Source organism: Narcine bancroftii, chromosome 7, assembly GCF_036971445.1.
Source record: "Narcine bancroftii isolate sNarBan1 chromosome 7, sNarBan1.hap1, whole genome shotgun sequence".
NCBI lineage: Eukaryota > Metazoa > Chordata > Chondrichthyes > Torpediniformes > Narcinidae > Narcine > Narcine bancroftii.
Window position 1 is genome coordinate 46,234,294 of NC_091475.1, and position 23,814 is coordinate 46,258,107.

General features: G+C 42.1%; 1 protein-coding gene across 1 annotated transcript in view; it reads right to left on the reverse strand.

Moving 5' to 3' along the window:
• Positions 1 to 23,814, reverse strand: part of egfl6 (EGF-like-domain, multiple 6) — a 62,490-nt gene that overhangs the window by 20,569 nt on the left and 18,107 nt on the right. The window contains exons 5-13 of the mRNA XM_069892449.1: positions 23,386 to 23,505; positions 21,400 to 21,534; positions 20,765 to 20,887; positions 18,393 to 18,455; positions 6,385 to 6,725; positions 6,002 to 6,079; positions 5,052 to 5,165; positions 3,925 to 3,973; positions 3,097 to 3,282 (exon numbers count right to left, since the gene is read on the reverse strand). Coding sequence (XP_069748550.1) covers positions 3,097 to 3,282; positions 3,925 to 3,973; positions 5,052 to 5,165; positions 6,002 to 6,079; positions 6,385 to 6,725; positions 18,393 to 18,455; positions 20,765 to 20,887; positions 21,400 to 21,534; positions 23,386 to 23,505 — 1,209 coding nt within the window. The remainder of the gene's footprint in view (positions 1 to 3,096; positions 3,283 to 3,924; positions 3,974 to 5,051; positions 5,166 to 6,001; positions 6,080 to 6,384; positions 6,726 to 18,392; positions 18,456 to 20,764; positions 20,888 to 21,399; positions 21,535 to 23,385; positions 23,506 to 23,814) is intronic.

A 23,814-nucleotide genomic window follows, 5' to 3' on the forward strand; every position in this document is an offset into this window, starting at 1 on the left:
CCTACTTTCCCTCCTTATCGGTTTTTCAATTACTTTATGTAATTTTCAAAAAACTTCCCAATCCTCTATTTTCTCATTAATGTTTGCTTCCTTGCATGCCCTCTCCTTTGGTTTACATTGGCTTTGACTTCCCTTGTCAGTCACAGTTGTGACGTTTTTCCATTTGATTATTTTCTCTTTTTTGGGTATGTATTGATCCTGCACCTTCCAGATTTCTCACAGAAACTCCATCCGTTGCTGCTCTGCCATCCTCCCTATAGTTGTCCCCTTCCAATCTACTTTGACCAGTTCTTCTCTCATCCCACTGTAATTCCCTTTACTCCACTGAAATGCCAACACTTTAGTTTCTTCTTGTTAAATCTAAAATTGAACCCAATCATATTGTGATCACTGACCCCTAATGGTTTGTTTATCCTAGGCTTTCTCATTTTCTCACACATCCAAAACAGTACAACCACAGTGGGCTCATCAGCAAGCTGCTCTAAGAAGCCATCTTGTGCAAATTTTTCTCTTGAGATCCAATCCCAACATGATTTTCACAATCTACTTATGATAAACCCTCCCCCACCATGACTACCATAACATTGCCCTTCTGACAAGTCTTTTCTCTTTACTGTTGTAATTTGTTCTCCACATCCTGACTACTGTTTGGAGGTGTGATTTGTAACTGCCAACTGTGTCTTTTTCACCTTTGCCACTTCTTAACTCAACCCACAAGGATTCCATATCCTCTGATCTTAAGTCATCCCTTTCTAATGATTTAATGTTATTCCTTACCAAAAGTGCAACACCACCCCCTCTGCTTACCTACCTATACTTTCGATACACTGTGTATTAGATCAGATTAGATTTCACATTTATTGTCAGGGAACATCCATGACATCACATACAACCCTAAGATTCTTTGTCCTGCAGGCGAGGTAGAATTACCACGGTAGTGCAAAAATAACTGACTCAATGTACACGTGCAAACAAATAAAGAATTTTAAATAAACTGACTGTGGAAATCAGAGAGAAATACATCAATAAAAGTGCAAAAGCAAGAATCATACTGTTCTCATTTGCAGTCTTTAATGAGTCCCTGATTGAGTTTGTGGTTGAGGAGTCTGATGGGGGAGGGGGAGCAGCTGTTCCTGAACCTGCTGGTGCGAGTCTTGTGGCACCCAGACCTCTTTCCTGATGGCAGCAGCGAGAACGGAGCATGTGCTGGGTGGTGTGGATCCTTGATGATCGCTGCTGCTCTCCGACAGTAGATATTCTCGATGGTGGGGACGGTTTTGCTTATGATGTCCCGGGCTGTGTCCACTACCTGTGCACAGCTTTATGGTCAGGCATATTGGTGTTCCCATACCAGACTGTGATGCAGCCAGTCAGCACACTTACCTCCATAGGTATGTAGAAATTTGCCAGGGTTTCCTCTGCAAATTCCTGAGGAAGTAGAGGCACTGATGTGCTTTCTTCATGATTCCATTTGTGTGTTGGGTCCAGGAAAAATCCCACAAGATAATGAATCCTAAGAACTTCCATTTGCAAATGGTCTCCACCTCTCTTCCCCCAATGATCACTGGACTGTACATCTCTGGTTTGCCTTCCTGAAGTCAACAATCAACTCCTTGGTTTTGGTGACATTAAGTAGGAGGTTGTTGTTGGTGCATTATTCAGCCAAGTTTTCAATCTCCCTTCTGTATTCTGACTTATCACCTCTTTTTATACAATCTGCTACAGTGAATTTGTAGATTGCATTGTGTTGTAATGAGCCAGATGGTCATAGGTGAACAGCAAGTAGACTGGTGCTCCGGTGCTAATGGAGATTGAGGTGGAGGTGTTCTTACCAATCCTCACTGCTTGTGGAGTTGAGTCCCAAGTCTTGAAGTTTGCTGATCCTTGGACATTCAGCTTCCAATGACTACCATCCTTTAGCCATGAGTCCATGATGGTCACAGCATCATACCTAACAATGTGTAACTGTACTACAAGGTCATCAACTTTATTTCTTATGCTGCGTGCATTTAACTCTAAAACCTTCAGTCCTGTATTGGTTACTTTTTTTGACTTTGTTTGCTGTTGCTTTTCAACTCATCCCTCTGACTGCAATTTTGCCCTATCTGCCTGTCCTTCATTCTCAGGCCTATTGATGAGATATCTTTGCCTCCTGTGCAAGCTGTGGGACCTGCTGGGTTCCATCTAAACTTTTGTGTATTTACTACAATCACAGCATCTGCAGGCATTTTTGTTTCACTTGTTAAATGCATGATCTTTTTGGAGAAAATCTACCTCTGGGAAATCTCCCATAGAGCTCCCCCACCCCCTTCCCCCCTCCCTTTCACTCAGATCTTTGGTGATAAATGAAGGAATTACCAAACCTGCAGCCTCCTGTTTGGGAGAATATGAACTTCAGACTATTGGTGTGATAAAGATCTTGCTGCTGGACATTCATTTGTGCTACTGCTTCTTTACTTCAAACTTACTGTCATTGGTGATCTTTGAAACAAGTTTCTTTCATATCATCCCTGGTTAATCCTTAGTCTGTAAACATCCTGAAGCTACTAAACAGTTGCCAACAAGAGCAGTTAAAGAAAGAGTATTAAAGAAAGATTCCCAACTATAAATTATTTATTAAAGAAGGCTCTTCCAATGTTTAATTCATAGTAATAAATCAGTTTTACAAACTCACATTTCAAAGTTGCTACAGGAGCGATAATATTAGTTAAGATTTTTGGAAGTTCAGTTGAAAGTGTATCCTGGTACAGTCCAATTGAAATCAATTTTGTGGGATGTTCAGGTAGCACAATTTGTCAATCAGTAATTACAGGTGGAAAATATCCTCCTGGTTGCACTGTACAATCTGCCCCAGGCTAACATCAGACTGTCACAGGAGGGACTGAGCACTGTGATTAACAGCCATGAGACACATTGTAGGAGACTTCAATCAGGCCAACCTGAAGAAGTCTCCGGCAAACTACCAGTAACATGTCACATGCAAGACCAGGGGATCTTTCCTGGACCCAGCACACAAATGGAATCATGAAGAAAGCACATCAGTGCCTCTACTTCCTCAGGAATTTGCAGAGGAAACCCTGGCAAATTTCTACATACCTATGGTGGTAAGTGTGCTAACCGGCTGCATCACAGTCTGGTATGGGAACACCAATATGCCTGACCATAAAGCTGTGCACAGGTAGTGGACACAGCCCGGGACATCATAAGCAAAACCGTCCCCACCATCGAGAATATCTACTGTCGGAGAGCAGCAGCAATCATCAAGGATCCACGCCACCCAGGCTTAGGGACCCACACAGTTTGCAGGAGACTTAAGGTCGGGGGATCCACACAGGTTATGAGCTGCTGGAGATTGGCTCAGAGGAAACAGGTTTCAGAGGGTGCTGACGGCAAGAATCATTCCCAAGGACCTCGGGCACTGAAGGGTTCCTGATCAGGTTAGAAGTTTTCCAGATGATATATTCTCATTGAAATTCAGGCATTAAAAAAAAATTGAATCCTGTTGCTTTGAGCAATTATTTGTACCAGGAAGACATTCATTCACACATTTTCAAATTCCATCCAGGCCACTGTGGAAATTAGATAAGTTCCAGTTAATTAACCAAAGCATGCATTAGTTATAATGATCATGAAATACCAGATTGTTGTAAAAATATATCTGGTTCATTAGTGACTTTATATGGTTAACTCCTGGATGAAATTTGAAATTATGTGAATGAACATCTTCCTGGTACAAATATCTGCTCAAAGCAACAGGATTCAATTTTTTTTTTAAACCTGTAGATGGTTCTCCTGTCACATCACACAGGTTCTGCAGGAAAGTTCACTTCTATATTGGTGGAGAGCGGGAGGATTGAGCTAGTGGAGTTGTTCTAGTGAACCGGTACGGACTGCGGAAGCAAAAGAAAAATTCTTCAGTCATACATCGATGCTTGTGGTTTCCTCTCATCCTTCCATGCATCCACATTCCAGACTGAACAGGAAATATGCTATCATTTCAGTTTGAGATTGGAGAACTGATGGGTCTTTGAATCTTGGCATTTGGAGTGAAATAGCTTCACGCAAAAATAAAGCTGAAAATGTTGGAAACGCACAGACCCTGCAACTAGATAAGGCCCACGAACCTCTTCAGTGGAGGGGCTTCAATGGAATTAACCAATGGATTTCAAAGTCAGAAGACACTCTCCTTGGGTTTTACACAGGCTGCAAGATAATAGTTAATGTACTTTCTTATTTTCAAAAGAACCTTGGCTTTCTGCTGCAAACTTTTGATGAGTTTGATATTGTTGAATGTCAACAGCATTGATTCCATCAGAAATTTGACACAAAGTACAAATCTTAAGAGAGAGAGTTCTGATTGAAGTACATCTGCATGGATTCTGTGAAAAATTGCTCTGTGTTTTCACTGCCCAATGTTTCTCAGGTCCCAGCTGAAAAATTTGCTAGTTTTCCAACCCTTATGAGTAGAGCTCAGGGGATGTGTTTGACTTGAACATGGGGTGATAACTGGTCAGGAGTAGAGCTAGTATTTTTATACTTTTATGGATACAGCACAATAACAGGCCCTGCTGGCCCAGGAGTCTGTGCCATTCAAATACACCCATTAACTTGCAAGCCCCATATGCTTTTGGAGGGTAATAGGAACCTGGAGCACCCCAAGGGAATGCATACATTCACAGGGAGAATGTACAAATGCTGGACTCAAACCGAGGTTGCCGACACTGAAATGGCGTTGCGCTAACCACTACACTAACTGTGCCACCCGATTTTGCTGATATAAAACCATCTCTGACAGCATAGCAGCAGAATGACTTGTAGCCCTCAGATACTCTTGTTGAAACTTCTACAGAGATCTAGAAACTGCAAGAAATTCTGCATTGGCACAAAATATAAAGTAACAGCTGATAGTGTAAGAAATATATAATGGTAGATGCTGGGAGTATTCATCTGTGTTACAGACTCTGGATATGCATAACACCTATAGATTTTTTTTATTTATAATATTTGTTTAGGTTCTTCTAATGCTTTTATATTGTCCTATGGAGGCTCACCACAAGGCAGGTGAACCAGCCCCACTTGTAAGCCACGCGGCGGGGCAGCCGGCTAAAAATGGCGCCATCGGGGGGGTTTCCCCTTCCTTCCAGCTCGGGGCTCATAAATCCGCACTGGGAGACCACGTGATGCCCGGTTGACGTCAGCACCCTCCAGGGCGGTTCTCAGCCAGGTCCGGACTGGGAGTATAAGTATTTATAGTCTGCTCACTGAGCTCAACCCGTCTGGTTGCGTGTGTTATTGCAGGAGCAGTGTAGCCGCCACTACAGCCCATTTATTATCTCATTTTCCCTTACAGCATTGGAGATCATTTGAACCATTGACTCTATGCTGTCTCTCAGAGGCATCCTATCAGTCACTTTTCCTTACCCATTTCCCTCCCCACATGTGGCCAATGACACATTCCTGATTCTCCCACCAGCTATGGCATCTAGCGGAAATGTACCAATGAAAATTCACCTAAAAATCAGCGTGTCTTTGGGATGTGGGCAGAAACCAGAGCACTGAGGGGAAACCCAAGTGGTGACAGGGAGAACATGCTTCCCTAACACAGACAGCACCAGAGGTCGAGACTGAATCCAAGTCACTGGGACTATAGTGTCTGCAGTGCCGCCATTGACTAAGGTCTTAATCTTTACCCATAGAGTCAAAACACGAGTTTCCATTTCCTAATGAACAGAGGGATGATGCTCGATTGCTTCAAAGCAGAATACCAAGGAAGTGAAACTCTGTCACTGAAGAGCTGCAATCTTGTGCCCACACTTCCTCCTCCACCACTGTTCAGGCCCCGAACAGTTCACTTGTTAATCTATAGGCTTCATCTACTGCATCCACTGCTTCTGTAGAGGCCTCCTCTTCATTGCAGAGACTGGACGCAGACTGAGAGATCACCTCATTGAGCACCTTCAATCTGTCTGCCTCAATAATAGGGGACCTCCCACTGGCCAACCATTTTAATTCCACGCAGCATTCCCACACCAAGTCTATCCATGGCCTCATGCATGACCGAACTGAGGCTTACGGCAAACTGGAGGCACAATAAAATATTCCATCTGGGCACTCTCCAGCAGACAGTATTAACATCAAGTTTCCTCCCAAGCCCCCCCAAACACAAACAGGTTTGTAGGATAATTGAGTGGAGTTAGGCCGCATAGGTTTAAAAAATCCATACTTTGATGAAGGGTTCAGCCCTGAGATGTCGGCTACTCTTTTCTTCCTACAGATGCTGCGTGAACTTCCGAATTTCTCCAGCACTACAATCTTCAGCCTTTCCTTTCACTTGGTCCTGCTATTGTTCTGAAATATCTTCAGTCATTTTATATTTACCTTTACCTGCAAAAGCTTGGATGCCATGAGAAAGAGACTCCACTTACCAAACACATCTCCCCTGCGAGTCAGCTCCTCTGAGTCAATGTAATTCTCAACCACGTCTTTATTTCCTTCATAGGCCATGTCAAGCTCTTTCTCATCTTGGTTCCCAATGTAAACGCCATCCTCGTAGTCAAATGGCTGGAGATGGTCTGGGGAAGGAGAGGTAGCCACAGGCCGAGGGATGGCCTTCTTCACTACTTCACTTGTCCTTCCATTAGTCCTACTTGCCAGAGTTTTCTTTAAGTCTTCCCTGCTTCCTCCCAGGATCACAGGCGCTTCGTTGTAAGGGATTTCAGGGACAGCTGAGAGGGAGAGAGGGAGACCGAGAGAGTGATAGAAAGACACATTACTTATTTTCAGTGTAAAATACCCCTGCGTCATTTATGAAAAATAAAAAAGACAGCTGCAGATGGTGTAAAAAAAAACAGAAAATGCTGATAACTCTTAGCAGGTAAGGGCGCATCAGTGGAAAGGGAAACATGATGAAAGTTTCAAATTGAAGGCCCTTTGCCTTATACTGCCAGGCCTGCTGAGCATGCTCAGCATTTTCTGTTTTTATTTCTCCCTCTCTCAATGTCTGCTGTTACTAAGATCCACACAGAGTCATTTCTATCAGTAAAGATCTGATTATTGTGTTTTTCTGTCTGTCAGGTCATATATTTTGTTGGCCGTGTTTCTGGCTTGAATTTGCACCTTCTAATTTTAATTTAGACATACAGCACAGTAACAGGCTATTTCGGCCCACGAGTCCATGCCGTCCAATTTACACCCAATTTACCTACGCCCCCAGTACGTTTTGAAAGGTGGGAGGAAACCAGAGCCCCCGGGGATTCTCTTCTTCCTCATGTACTCTATGAGCTCATTTATTGATCTTCTTGCTCTCCTGACTCCATTTGGATTAAAATCCCGACTTCCTTTCGTAGTTCCAGCACGTTCTGTTTTTCCACTTTCAAATCTGCCATCATTATCAGGTAAACCAAAATTCTTTTTGTATGTCAGTACATCACCAAATCTGACCTTGCTTTTCCAGAGCCCTTAAATATAGTGTCATCTCCCAAAGATGTTCTCATCTTTCAGGGAACTTGAATTGTTTATTGTCACGTGAACTAAGATACTGTTAAAAAAACCTTTGTTTTGCGTGCTTTCAAAGTTGACTTAGGATGAGGACTTCCGAGTGAGATCCTTCTTCAAACAATATGGCTTCCCCTTTACCACTATCAACTCGGCAATCACTGCATATCCTCCATTACCTGCACATCTGCCCAGACACTTTCTGCCCCCACACGCAACAACCTTGGCCTCACCTACCACCCCACCAGCCTCTGTGTCCAATATTTCATTCTCCGCCATTTCCACACCTACTATGTAATCCTACCACAAGACTCATCTACCCCTCTCCACCTTCTGCAGGAACTGCTTCCTCCATGACTCCCTCATCCACTCCTCCCTTCCCACCAATTGTCCCCTTAGCATTTGCCCCTGTGACCACAAGAAATGCTACACTTGTGCCCACACCTCCTCCCTCTCCACCATTCAGGGTCCCAACAGTCCTTCCAAATGAAGCAGGACTTCACTTGTGAATTTGCAGGGATCATGTATTACTCCTGTTGGGCCTTTTCTACAGAGACTGGGTGAGTTGCTTGGTTCAGCACCTTCTCTCTGTCTACATTAATGTCATCTCCCAGGGGCCACCCATTTCAATTCCCTACCCCATTCCAATGCAAACAACTCCTCATGCACTGCCAGACTGAGACCACTTGTAAATTGGAGGAATAACACCCCATATTCCATCTGGGTACCGTCCAACTGGATGGCATTAACATTGACCTCTGGTTTCTGTTGGACCTCTGCCCTGTCACTCCTCTTCTCCTATTCCTAAGTCATCTTCTCTAGCTAGCTCTCTCTTTCCCTCCCTCCTTCTCTCCCTCCCTCTTCCCATCTCCTCCCTCTGTCTCCTTTCCTCCAGCTCTCCATTCACAGAGCCAACCCCCCCTCCCCCGAACAATTTTCACATTTTCTCTCCTGTCCATGACCAATTGTGGCCTTTTGCCTGTTGACCTGTGCTCCTCCCCCTGATCTTTCTTCCCTCCTCCCCCAGAGTTTATTCAGGTGCCTGCTTGCTTTCTGCTCATACCTTGGAGGTGGCCCAAATCATCACAGCAAGACCTGCTGAGCTCCTCCAGCAATTTCTTTTTGTTTTTATGTAAGTCAACTCATACAGTAGGTAGTGAAAAAACAAACAAAAGTGCAGCGTGTCATGTTACAGACAAATAGTGGAGGGTATATTGTTACAAAAATGATGTGCAGAGGAAAAATGCTGTTAAAAACTGTTCATAATCTTTTACCAGTGAGACACCCATTTTAGAGTCTGATAACAAGAGGAAAGAAAATGTCCTTGAACTAGAAATTGTATTTTCAAGCACGTCTATCATCTGCCAGGTGAAAGGGGGAAGAAGAGAGATGGGATAAGAAAGAGAACTTTGTTTCTTTGTACCTCCAGTCAGTGGTTCCTTTCTTGCCAGAGTACTGAAACACCAGTGGTTAAATTCAGCATTAAGATCTTTTGTGATGGTAATCTGTCCCCATCTCAGACTTTCAGTACATCCTTTGTGGTTCTGCAGGAAGCAACTATATTCATGTGGTTCCATAACTTTCAATCCAGTCATAGTAAACCATTAATAATATTTTATTCTCCCATTTTTGCACCATATCTGGTAACCCTTGAAGGACTTTGATCCTCTCTCTAATTCTTATCTCTATGCTATCCCTCAGCAACATCAGTTGAACATATAACTTTAGCTCCACATACATGCTGACAACAAACCTCATCACCATCTAACTAACTAACTACCTCTAAATTATCATACTGCTTGTCTGATATTCTGAACAAGGTGAGCAGTTATGTCCTCCAGCTACGTTTTAGGAAAACAATTGTCTTTGGAGTCTGCACGAAACTCTGTTCCCTAGTCATCATACCCTTTCAAATTGCCATGTACAATGGGGTTAACTGGGGCAATTTGCACAGTTAGCACCCAGGTACATGGTGATTTGAAAGGGTCCAACCGGGTCAACCTGGTCAGAACCCAACCAGGACACTGACCTACCCCAGAGGTTGTCAGGAAACCCAGTTAAACTTATCTGGGCATCCTCCTCCGGCAAATTGAAAGGGGAAATGGCCAACCCGGTTACTCAGGTGACATCAGCACTTGCATGCGTGTTTGACAGGTAACCCCTGGCTGAAGTGCCTGTGCCGTGAATGGGGGAGGGGGGGCCCCACGATGTTCTCCTGCTGTGAACATCGCTTCTGTTCACGGTGAAGGCTTAATGAGGGAGTGTGGGAGCAATGGCCATCTTCTTTATCTCTAGCACTGGCAGAGAAGTTCCAGTGGCATAGGGGATTATGGGTAAGGAACACCCGCACTCCCTTATTGAGTCGTCGTTGCGAACTGGAGTGGCACATCATGCCAGCAACCATATCCCACCTCCCTCGATTGTGGCTGCGGTACATTGCTGGGGAAGGGGTGACTGATGGGGATGGTGGTACTGACAGCGGACAGGGAAGTGACTGATGGAGGGGTATGGGGTGGCTGATGGGGGGAGCTAACGGGGGGCTGGCGACTGATGGCTGGTACTTTGAGTGAGTGTGTGATGCATCACTCACCATGTCAACGCGAGGGCAGGATCTCCCTTAAATCGCCGGTTGGAGATTTATCAGGTAAGTCTGGCTGCGATTTGAAAGGTGCATCCTACACTTACAACACAGTAATCACACGTAGGTCCCAAGTGAGCTACTGTTAGGTCTGCTTTGTTCGAGAATGAGTGAGTCAGACACCAGACTGAGTCGAAATCAAGGTTCTTTATTACCGGATTGTAACACTTGCAACTAATAGTGTTAGTTGGAGAAGGTGCATTCTCCCGATATCAGCAAGTGGTGTTTTCTTTATACCTCAGGACACGCACTTAGTAAATTATCATACCATTACATTGTCCAATGAATAAGCTGTTGCTACCCTGTCTGCTGCACATCATCTTGTTATTGCCACACTTATCTTGAGCGTACAAGGTCACACCTGCATCCTGTTACTCTTTAGTACTGGGTGACTCCTTCTCCGGTCCCAACTCATGATGTTTTTGCCTTACACTACCCGGGTACTGCAATTTGAAAGTACCTATTGACTCCATCCCTCTTTGTGGCAACTTTCCAGGACTGAATTGAATGATTTGCATTGTTGATGTACAGTAATAGCTAAGCTTCAGATAAGCTTCTGACCAGAAATATGACTCATTTCCAAGACCACCCATTTCCAGTTCTGTTACATCTCTCAAGCCTGTCTCTGCTTTTCCTCATCTGCTATTCAATCAAAAGCAGGACAATTGGAAATGATCATTGCCAGAACCAAGCTGTAAGGATCTCCTCTGGAAAGAAATTAGAATGTGTCATGTGGTTCTGGAAATTGTGCTGTCCAAATATATCACAGGAACGACTGTGCTTGTACAAGACTCACAAACAACCTGGGTTTCCTGCACAACTAAGATAATCAAATTTGTCTTCCATAGGCATTAAGCTCCCCTATGAGCACCTCCACAGGATGAGCATCGCCATAGTTATGAACCCCTCCTTTTCCTTTGATGTCGATGAGTTGAATTGTGCCAGAATAAGCACCAAAATGAGGATCTTCCAGACCTAGGTTTAATTACTATTTTATATGTTTAATCAGTTTAATTTGATTCTTCCAGATTGACATTGCAAAGGAATAGGAAATACTCTGCTATGAATGCAATTAATTATTGGTGTAACCAGGCACAGACCAATTAACCTCGGACATTTATATATTTGCGCTGTTCTCTGGTGTGATTAAATTTGGTGGAAGATTTGAGATGTACCCAGATAACAGGATGACTTTTAATTTTTTTGGACTCTAATTTTTATATGGTCACCAATCCTGGAGCTCCAGCTATGAACTCACATACATATGTTATTAGTTGCTCATTGCAAACTACTTTAATTCCTGCTTGGCTTTGTCTCTTGTATCAGTTGGCAGCAATGAAAGCGGGTGCTGGTCAGACTCTGAACTTGAGATGTCACTATTTTGAATGATCTTTGATCAGATACTCCATGTAGGTAAAAACGGGTGGAAAAAAAAAGGCCTAAAAACAAATCAAAACAGAAAATGTTAGTAAAACTTAGCTGTCAGGCAGAATCTGTGGAATCCTCAACTGTTTATCTTTCTAGACGCTGACCAAACACTAGAATTTATCTGGAGTTTCTCTTTTTATTTCAGGCAAACATGGGTGTCGGCTTATTGCTTTTTTTAATGACAATGGCTGAATATTATAGGTTTCGAAGCTTTTACAATAACCTCTTTGGCTGCCATAGGTTCTAAAAACTACTTCCCAATGATTGAACTCCTTCCTTTAATTGATAGGACAAAGCACATGAGTTAAATATCATTTAGGAGGCAGAGAGAGAGAGAGAGAGAGAGAGAGAGAGAGAGTTGTGGTACTGTACCTCCTCTTGACTAAACTCATGGAGTGTGAGGAAATCCACATGCAGATGGTTCCCTTCCTGGGGAAATTAAAATGACTTAAAGAAAGGGTGAGGGTTCACAAGATTTATATGTTTCTGATGGCAGAAGCAGAAGTCAACAGACCATGACTGGTCAATTTGGCTCCAAGATTGGCACAATGGGTATTTTAATACTCACTGTACTTCTTTCCCTTGCTTTATGCAATAAGGTATCACCTGCCACCCTGGGAACAGAACTGCTTGACAAGAGGTCTGGTCAGTATTAAAGTTGTTCATCCAAATCCAGAGCGGCTGCAGCTGTACAAGTCTGTTCTTGATGGCCAAGTCTAAGATTAGATTCCTAACATACCAGCAACATTTCCAAACAAGCTTCTCAGGCTTGTCAAATTAGTTGGGCCCTAAGATTGATATTTTCACATAACTGAACAGGGCGAGAAAAGGGACAAAAAATATGTAGCAGAAGAACCAAAAATCATTGTAGAGTTGATGCAAGCCGTTTTCAATGTTGACTGTACTGATTTCTATTTCAAACTTTTCATGAATGGATCATTAAAAGAAAACTTGTCTTTGGTTGCCGATGTTGAACAGGGGTGATTGTTGGCTGCTATTTGTACTCACCTCGAATGCTATAGCTTCATTCTCTTACATGTGCTTAGAACTAATGACTGAAGATCCCACACCAAGATTGGTAATCCTTCAAAAGATGGAAAAAGATCAAGGAAAATATGCTGTGAAGATTAAAGAGGATTAAACTTCACAGTTGAGGGGGGGGGGGGGGAAGAAGAAATGACGAATGATCCATCAAAGTGCATAATTCTTTATAAATAATTAATTAATATTTTGATGTCAGGAAAGAGGCGGATACATTGAAATTAGTGGATAAAATTCTTAACATCAAATGCCAGTTAAATAAGCTTTTTTTAAAAAAAAAATCAATGATTTTGCAAAAGTATCCAGAAGTGTTGTTCTCTTGGTCAAGGAATAAGCTATTTTGGATCTATTGCTGATTTATTGTAAACAGGAGGTTAAATAGACCCTCTCTTTGATATTATATCCTGGTGTGCTACTTCCGGCTAATTGGTTGTTGCTTGGGTTTCAAAGAAGCTGTGATTCTATTAGTTTGGTCACTGAGTGGGGAGACACATCCATTCATGAATAATGGCACTTAACCTCAATTATCCAGGACAATCTAACTGGCAGGGAGTGTACTGCCTGAGACACATGTTGGAAATTTGCCCCACAGTTTTAATTTTTAATTTAGAGATAAAACATGGTAATAGCTCTTGTGGCCCATGAACCCCTGCTGTGTGACCAATTAGCCTACAACCCTGTACATATTTGGAATGTGGGAGGAATCTGGAGCACCCAGAGAAAACCCACCTGGACATGGGGAGTGCTGGATTCGAACCCAAGTCACTGCCACTGTAATAGCATGGTGCTGCCATTTTCTATCCAGTTTAGTACAAGAACGGGCCCTTCAGCTCATGAGTTTCTGCTGAAAATGATGCCCAAGTTAAACTAATACTTTCCTTCTTATCTATCCCTCTATTCCCTCCATTTTTATGTGTCCATCTAGAATCCCCTTCAATTACTACCATTGTTGGAACATTGAAAGTCACCCCATAATGTTTTATTCTGTTAACCATTTTACTGTCATTTCTTTCACTCCTTTTCTGCATCTTAGACTCCTGTTTATCACTCACTATTTTCAGTCAATAAATAGATAATTGATTTGAAACATCTTTCTCTCTCCACAAATGTCATCTGATCCACTGAGTGTTTCGGGCAACTTCTCTTTTAATTTCAGGATTTCTTTGTTCTTAGTCTAAACCTGAAAACTCTTCACACTGAAAGGTTATTCAAGTCAATGATGATCCTTGTAACCACAGAAGATGTAATGTTTAATCTGTTGCAACAATGTTGATTTCATATCCCAGTGGAAGGCTCCATATTTGTTGTGAGGTGTGGTGTCTGTACTCAACATCTGCAAGACTCAGTATTATGAACAACAAATGCTTTGTTGCCTCCAAAGCATTTTTTTTACTCCTTCCTTTCCCTCCAAACAGAATTGAGACAAGAATAGAACTGGTATTAATTCACTGTATTGTGAGAAGAGAAGATGCATCTTGGTATTGAGGTGATAGAATTCTGGTGGCAAACACTATTATTCACTCAAATCCATGAGATCATGAAGACTCGTGGAAGTGCACAGCCATCTCATTCACCCATGGCTGGGTAGAAGCAAATGTGAATGAAGTGATTTTTTTTGACAGCACAATTCATTCATCATTTCATTTATATCACCTAATGCTCTGCTAGGCTGAGATGCTTATTTCAGACACTGAACAAAAATATTTAGTTGGCTCCTCCTTTGTAGTTATAAGGGAGTGACACACTGACAGAGAAGCCACCTTGAGACCACTATCATGAGGTATTAACTTGAGTCCCTGACCATTCTGTAAAGCATGAAAGTCTGCAGTCACCATGATTGAAGCCACTCTCCATTCTTTTGGGTGGAGATAAAGATTTCAATTACACCATTTCAAAGGAGAATAGTGTGTTGTTCATGAAGCCATGGTTGCTTTATCCCTTAACATTGATCAGAGATGATAAGTTTTCTTTTTCAGGAAGGTAGCTCAGTAGAATTTAGTTGGTTTGTCTCCAACAGTATGGACTCTACATCCAAGTGCCCTGGAGCAATAAACATATTGTTTTCCCCCTTATTGAGCAACAATCAAGTTAAACTGAAGATGTCCTGAGATGTTGGCCTGATATTCCTCTGCAGCGTTTTCCTTCTCCTCCTGGGCTTTTTCCAGTCTCGCTGCACATCAAGAATCTTGATGTGTTCCCTGCCACCTCTGCTGCAACATATCTGCTGTAACTTGGTCAGAGGAATGCTTTTATTTTGCATATGATGCCTGAGTATTTCATTGAGACATGATTTGGCTCTATTGAAACCAAAATGCTGATCTTCAGAGATGTACTAAGTGGGTTTGGAAATACAGTAACTGCTGCTCCACATTTCCCACATTATTGCACAACAGTGACAGTTCCTTGTTGGTGGCCATGAAAGGCATTAAATCTTGGTCAGACATAACAGTAGGGGTTGTGCAATAAATTCCCATTGGTCAGACTCCTAAACTTACTTGTGCACTGTGACACCCAATGGAAAATTTTGCAAAACCAGCAGCAGAACTTTCTTCAGAAATCCTGTTCTGGAAGCATAGGTATCACAGAAGCCAACATCTCCACTACTAAGGCATGGAATTTTCAGCATCAATTCAGATGGAATGGTCACGATTATGCTTTTGCCTAGCGCAATGGTCAAAACAAGTGTTGTATGAAGGCCATCTTTTTAAGATAAACATTAAGACAGGCAGCATGGTCATAAACTGAGAGGAGGTAATTCAGAAGAACGCTACCTATTGAAGGCCTGTCGGGAAAGAGGAATCACTTTTGAGGAAAATCAACTGACTGGAGTTAAGCATCAAAACGAGACAGGCAATTCTTTGATAGATATCATTGCCTGACCTTGCCTTCTCGAACACCAGTAAAACAACTGTGCAGATCTAGGCCCACACTCCTCAGTTAGAAACATAGAAGATAGGAGCAGGAGTAGGTCATTCGGCCCTTCGACCTTCTCCACCATTCAATGAGATCATGGCTGATCTTAAAGTTCAGTACCCCGTCCCCGCCTTCTCTCCGTAACCCCTAATTCCCTTATACTGAAGAAATATATCTAATTCCCTCTTAAATATATTCAATGAACCTGCCTCTACTGCTCTCTGTGGCAATGAATTCCACAGATTCACCACCCTCTGGGTAAAGAAATTCCTCCTCATCTCGGTTCTAAATGGTTTGCCTATTATCCTCGAACCATGGCCCCGGGTTCTGGACTCCCCCACCATTGGAAACATCTGCATCCATTCTGTCCAGTCCTGCCAGAATTTTATATGTCTCTATGAGATCCCCTCTCAATCTTCTAAACTCCAGTGAGTACAATCCCAAATTGCGCAATCTTTCCTCATAAGTTATTCCTGCCATTCCAGGTATCAGCCTGGTGAATCGCCTTTGCACTCCCTCCATTGCAAGAACATCCTTCCTCAGATAAGGTGAACAAAACTGCACACAATACTCCAGTATTGTGCAGTAAGGTATCCTTATTCCTATACTCAAACCCTCCTGATATGAAGGCCAACATACCATTTGCCTTTTTAACCGCCTGTTGTACCTGCATGCTCGCCTTCAGTGATTGGTGCACAAGAACCCCTAGGTCTCTCTGCACTTCCCCATCTCCCAATCTATTGCCATTCAAATAGTAATCTGTCCTCCGGTTTGTATTACCAAAGTGGATAACCACATTTATCCACATTGTAGTGCATTTGCCATGTATCTGCCCAGTCCCCCAATTTATCCAAATCACACTGGAGCTTCCTGGCCCCCCTCTTCAGTGCACACAACCCCTCCTAGCTAAGCTATTCTGTAAAATAAAAATAAATCCTGCTACGAATGACTAAAGCAATTTGGATTATTGGCATCACAGCTTGGTAAGGGAACTGTTCTGTCCAAGACCACGAGAAACTGTAGTGAGTTGTACATGTAGATCAGGCCATCATGCTACCTAACCTTCTTTCCATCGATTCCATCGAAATCTCCCATTGCCTTGAGAAAGATGCTAATTTTATTCTGACCCATCCTACTCCAGCCATGCCCTCTTCTACCCCTTCCATGGAGTAGATGATACATGAGCTTGAAATTATTAACTCCAGATTCAGGGACAGTTTATTTTTTGCTGTTATTAGACTCTTAAATGGACCTCTCACTAGCAAAAGATGTTTTTAACAGTAAGTTTCTCTGTACCGTGCACTGTCTGACTTTTTGCAACACAAATCTCTACACAGTTGATCATTTATTTGTTATTATTGTTTGACCTGCTGCATGAGTTGACTTGCCTGGATAGCATACAAAACAAAGCTTTTAATGACATTTGGTACATGTGACAATAAACAATTCTATTGACTTCTTTCTGATTATTTATTAATACCTGTGGGATGCCTTTAAAATTATAGTCATACGGCATGGAAACAAACAATCTGGCCCATCAACTCCACACTGACCTTCATATACCCAGTTACACTAATACTATTTTATTCTCCCCACATTTTTCTTCTTTCTTTTTCAATCTTTTTATTAATATTGAAATTTCACAACCAAAAATACAATGTACATATGGATATATGTTAAAATTCAAGAAGATACATTACACTTAATTTATATCATTTCATCCAAGGTACTCCATATTTTAATCAAACAGATTATATTGTATTGGCATTTTATTATTTTATTATAAAAAAAGAAAAAATCTAAACCCACTACCAAGAAAGAAGCTGTTTGGCCATAAAAAAAGGAAGACAGAATTCTTATCGGAGTGATAAATTACCTCATTAGTCAACATTTCTACATTCATAACAAATCAAAGATTATAAAAGTAATTCAAAAAGGGTCCCCACAGTGTTTGAAAATTTACATTCAAATCGGAAATTGAGCATCTAACCTTCTCTAAGTTTAAACATGGCATGAGGTCACATAACCATTGAGTATGATGAGGCGGAACAACATCGTTCCTTCTGAGTAATACCACCCTCCTAGCCATAAGAGGAATAAAAGCTAATATGTCGTTAACGTTATATCACTCTCTCCAACTCCCCACATTCCCATCGACTCCCCCTGCCTTTAGCACTCCAAAAGAATGTATGGCTATTTGAAGTCACATAAGCATGTACGGAGTTCTTCCTTTTCTTGTCACTTGCTTCTTCCACCCCCCCCCCCCCCCCCCACCATCCCAAGTTTGAAAGCAGAGTGGTTCTTCTCAAAGTTAACTCCTAATTGAAGGAGCGTCTGCCACATAGGCACTTGGCACAGTTAGTAGGGCCACTGCCTCACAGCTCCAGTGACCTGGATTCAATTCTGACCTCCAGTGCTGTTTGTGTGGAGCTTTGCACATTCTCCCTGTGGCCAAATGGGTTTCCTCCAACACCCCAATGATGTGCATGTTGCTAGGGTCATTGGGGTAAACTGTCCCTGTAAACTGTGTCAGCTGAGTAGTATAATCTGGTGAAGTTGCTGGGAATGAGGTGAAAATAAAACGGGATCAATGAAGGCCTAATATAGCTCAGACATAGTGGCTGAAGGGTCTTTTTCTATCCTGTATGACAAACAAAATAGGCAGCACATAAAGAAAAGATAGTTCATACTTCCAAAAAAATTGGTGACCTCATTTTAGTTCATCACTTGAGAATCAGCAAAACCCGAGAGTAACTAAGAGGTGTGAAATGCAGGAAGAATAGTGTTGAAACCCTCCACACTTGGCTGAATAAGTGGCTGTAACTTTGACACAAGTGAAGGAATTTAAAGAACTGTGATCTATGAATTAAGTTCTCACCATTGAGGATTTCATCGGTGCTGCCCTGTTCTCCTTCCAAGTTTCCTTGCAAAGAAGGTTTCACTATAAAATAAAGATTTGTTTATTAACTTATTGTCGATATTTATTTTGTATATCTCAGAAGCAGAGTCAATAGTAAAGCACAAGTAATAGTGAATTGCAAATTGGTTGGTCCCCCTATTCTTCAAATCTCTCCAAGTCACCCTGAATCCTTACAAACTCTCTTTCCTCTCCACACACAAGAAAGATGCTATGGGTTCCCGGACTTATGACCATCTTTCCAGTCAGATTTCAACTCCTGAAGCAGTTCGGATCAAACAAATTCTTGGCATCATTTGTGCTTAGGATAAAGTTCACTTGACTGTAATTGTCACATCTGACAGACACGCGTTAATGATCCACCCTATGAGAATGACTGGACTGGTTATGTGCATGAAAGCTCTGACAGTGTACTAGGGACATCTGTGCTTGTGCATCGCAGTCTAAAACAGCCGGCATGCGATAGGCAGCTGCTGAGTGCATTGCAGTACCCAAGTACAGCATGTATATGCAGTCAGCTACACACATCTCTGATCCCTTCTTTCTGCCTCAGACTCACTGCTGAATCCTGGACACTTACCATCCTGAGCTGAGGAGATGGATATGATTTTTATCCGGTCCTCAGTTTCTAACAGCCATGGCTGGTGCATTTAGTTCAGCCCCATTTTTGGGGAGCGGTGTGCTCACATACTTTCCCCCCCTTCTCACTCCTGAAAACTCATTTGTTTCTTTTGCTTTCCTTGTTCTGACTGCTTCTCCTTCTGCTGATGTTGCCTTACCTGCTGGGTTTCTCCAGCTTTATTTCAGATATCCAGCATTTGGTTTTTTTTTGTGATTTTCCAAAATATTCCCAGCTGGTCTTGCCTATTCTACCTTCCATTAACATGAGGTCCCGCAAACAACGCTGCTTGAGTCCTGAAAACCCAATTCAAGATCCTTTCACACCCATTCCTGGTGGGGCATTGTAAGAAGCAATGCCTTTTCAAAAGGTTACAGATGGGTTGAGTCTTTGTTTCCTGAGTGGTGGGAGGTAGAGGGGTGATATATATTGAGGTTTATAAAATCATGAGAATCATGGATACAGTGAAGGTTCACAGTTGTTTCCCCATTAGACAACTCTAGGGCATGGGTTAATGGTGAGAAGGGAGAGAATTAAGGAGGACCTGAGGGGCAGCATCACTCAGAGTTTGTTTATATCTCAAATGAGCTGCCAGATGAAACAATAGATGTGGGTAAATTAACACATTCACCTCACATTTTGACTATTATATGACTAGGAATGGTCTGGTAAGGGATTGGTTAAGGTGGTATGTGAATGGGAAGGGAAGGTTGAGAACCACTGCTCTAGACCCAATTGTTACTGAAATATTTTGCTTGAGAAAAATTGTCATTAGCCCATTCCCTTTGGAGTTATGAAACTATGCACATAATGAGTCAATTAGGTACGATTAAAACAGTGGTTTTCAAACTTTTTCTTTCCACTCATATAAGTAATCCCTTACTAATCACAGAGCACCTATGGCATAGGAATTTCTTAAAGTGGAATATGAGTTTAGGGGGGCAGTTTGAAAACCACTGGATGAATTTAGTGCAGGCAAATGGGACTTATCAGCCTGTTCCCTACTGTATGACTCTATGAGATCTTTCCCATCAATAAATTTGTTAATTGTATTCAGTCATAGTCATGGAGATATATAGCAGGGAAACAAGCTGTTTGGCTCATCATCCATGTCCACTATCAACTAACTATTCATGCTGATTCTACATCAATCCCATTTTTATTCTCCCCATATTCTCATCAGCTTTCCCAGATTCCCAGATTCTATAACTCACACACACACAAGGGGCTACTTACAATGCCCGATTAATCTATACACCTTGGGAGGTAGGAGGAAACCAGAGCGCCCAGATATAAGAAACACGTACAGGCTTGATCACAGGAGTGCATGCAGACATGGTCATAGCACGTACAGACATGGTTATAGGGAGTGCATACAGACATGGCCAAAGGGAGCACGTACAGACATGGTCACGGGGAGTGCACACAGACATGGTGACAGGGAGCGCATATGGACATGATCACAGGAAGAGCAGACAGACATGGTCACAGGGAGCAGATGCGGACAGGTTCACAGGGAACGCGTGTGGACGTCACAGGAAGCGTGTGCGGACATGGTTGCAGGGAGTGCATATGGACATTGAAGGTCAGCATTGAACCAAGATCCCTGACACTATGGCCCAGCAACTCTTCTCAGGAGAAGTAAACCTGTGATTTCAGGATCTGTCCTCCGGCACATGAAGGATGCACAATTGTAATAGTTACAAAGACTTACCAGAACAATGAAAACCACTGCCTCTGAATCCTGGCTTACATTTGCAACTAAAGGAACCTTGAGTGTTGTGACAGATTGCATGGGGACTACAGGAGTGTGTACGAGCAGCACACTCGTCTCTATCTGTCAAAAAAAATCTGTCATCAGGTCAGTTCAAAAGAAGTGAGATATTTATTTCATATTGGGTAATATCACACAAACAAGACGGGTTGATGGGCCTGTTTCTACACTGTCGTGATCTTTGGTTCTATGGAATCATGAATAAGAATGGCAACTGGCACTAAGCCTTAGAGGTTGGAAATAGAAAAATTAAGTTATTTTACCTCATAACTAACCAATGTGCCTTTTGGCACACAAAGGTTTATCACGTATGTTAAATTTTTTATGTATTATTACGTGACAATAAAAGGAACCTTGAACATGCATCAGTAGAGTGCTTGAGCAGCTCATCAAGTACTGAATAGTTTGCCATTTCAGTTTTAAGCAAATTCAGCTGTTGAGTGAATATAATAAATGGATGCTAGACCATGATATGCCCAGCGCTTTTCAAAAGCACTGGGAACTCAAAGTCACTGTGGTTTGTTACAACTGAAAGTTTCCTTGCAGCTAGGGAACATCTACAACATTAACCATACCTATGCACTTGTATTTGCCATCAACGTATTTAAGTTCGTAGCCAGTTTGGCATTTGCAGAAGTAACTGCCAAATGTATTGACACATTTCCGCAGAGGAGGGCATAGAGATCTGGAAGTTGCACATTCATCAATGTCTAGAAAAAGAAACAGTAAATGAGACAGAAGTGTATGTTCTCTTTAGGCAGGGACTTTAATTGCAATTTACTATTTACTGCATGAATTTATTTAATTACATTTATGAAACTGATGAAACTCTCACATGCTATGCACTATTTATAGGATCTAAGTCTAAATTAACCAATTATTTTGATTTGCTATGCATGGTAGATTCCAATGGGAAAGGTTAATAGGGAGTGGTACATATCTTGTGTGTTCAGGCAAGAGAGCACAAGGGACGAGATTGGATTATCGCTCCATGTATTTCATTGCCCAAGATGTTTATCCCCAGATGACAATCTTCCTGAAGAAACATTTAGAATAGTGTTTTAATTTGGGAGCCACCTTGCATCTTTGGAATACTTATGGTTTGATGGATTTGTTATTCTCTTTGATTGTTCTGAACTCATCAGGAGTTAATGATTAATATACTGTTGTAAGCAATCTCATGGAAATGCATTGGTGATAACTCAAAATTAAATTCCTTTGATGTCAGTTTCATATTGGTTTCTTAATTTTTGTAATACAATAGTGCAGGCAGAGTTAAATATCATCATTGTGTGCTTGCCTCTCTCAACTTTCTCATTGGAATATGTCAAATTTCATATTTCCCTTTGTCACTGTGTCCCATTGTGCCCGTGGCAGCTCAAAATCCATGCCAGCAACCCTGATCACTCGCCAACTTTCCATACAACCTATTCCCCTCACATTCTCATCAACTCCTCTCAGGTTCTACCACTCATGCACACATCAGAGACAGTTGGCAGAAGTCAATTAACCTATCAACCCGCACCTCTCTGGCAAGAGGGAATAACCCAGAGCATCCTGGTGGAAAAAGACACAGGGAGAGCATGTGAACTCCACCCAAACAGCACCCAAGATCATATTGAACCAGGTTGCTGGAGCTGTCAGGCTATGGCTCGCCTTGATGTGTCACTTTACCACTGCTATTTCTTGTTGGTCTAGGACCATCGGGACAGGAGCAAATGATTTATTCCCTTTGGTTGGTTTGTTCAACCATTGAAACCATTGAAGTATATTAATCTCACTTTAGTTATCTGATTTTTTGGTAACCTGTTCAGATTTAGGACACTACTGCAAGTCACATGATTAATGCTCAGAATACATTCAACCATTGTTGGCAGCCATGAGGGTACAGCTCTTACCGTGGTCTCCAGTAATGGGAAATAATGTGTTGCAGATGGATAAAATTGCGACACATGTATCAATCTCTTACTTAAGTTTCTATCAGCAACATAAGTAGGGTTCATGCAGTGGAATGTTCTCCACTGGCAAAGAACAGACATGTAAAATCCAGGTACAATGGTCAACTTAATGCCTATTAATAATACACATGATTGTCTTAGAATACAAGTGCATCTCTGTTATAGATGTTCTTATGCCACATTTGGGAATGTGTGTCTTGGAGTAGAGATGGGAACGGCCAGGTTGGAAGTAGGTAGAGAAAAACCACTTTAGCTACTGTCTGACATCGACAGAAGCTCAGCCACTTCCTGCTTTTGCTGCACATCAAAATGGAGTCACAGGGAAGACTCAAAGCTTTCATCAGTGCAGTCTGTTTTCTGACTGCACAATCTGCATAATAGTACAGGGGGAGGAAAGGTGTTGAAATATAGAAGGTCAAAGATGAAAGGCAAAATGGAGTTTCAAAACACCAAACATCATCACCGTCCAATTGCTAGATTTTGATTAAATAATCATCCTCAATTACGTACTATATAAATTTTGTGATAAATATATTTCCTTCCTTGAATCTTGTCCTCTTTAAACTGCTGATCTTGCTCTAACACGTGGACAAAAGTACTGACCTACACAGGTTTTCCCGTCTGGTCCGAGTTGCAATCCAGAAGATGGACAAAGGCAGTGGATCTCTCCCTTCACGTTCTCACAGCCATACTGACAATTGACCATGGCACATGTCCTGGAATCTGAAAGACACCAAATCCACAAGTTCATAAGAGAGCCACAAACACGCAGCAAAAAGTTTCTTCCATTGTCATTTACACAAGATGCACCTACTTTTGCTTTCTTTTGTTTGCCTGTAAAGGCACACATAAAGGTGCCATAGTCCAACTCCCCATCAAGACAAGTAAGAACCAACTGAGGATTCCTTCGGTTACATCACCTGCCCATGGATTCTGATGCCACTGTCTCCTGCATGCCTGTGACCTCTGGCCACACACCCTCAGCAGTGAACCAAGTAACTCTCCTCGACCCCTGGTTCCAAACCCGAAAAT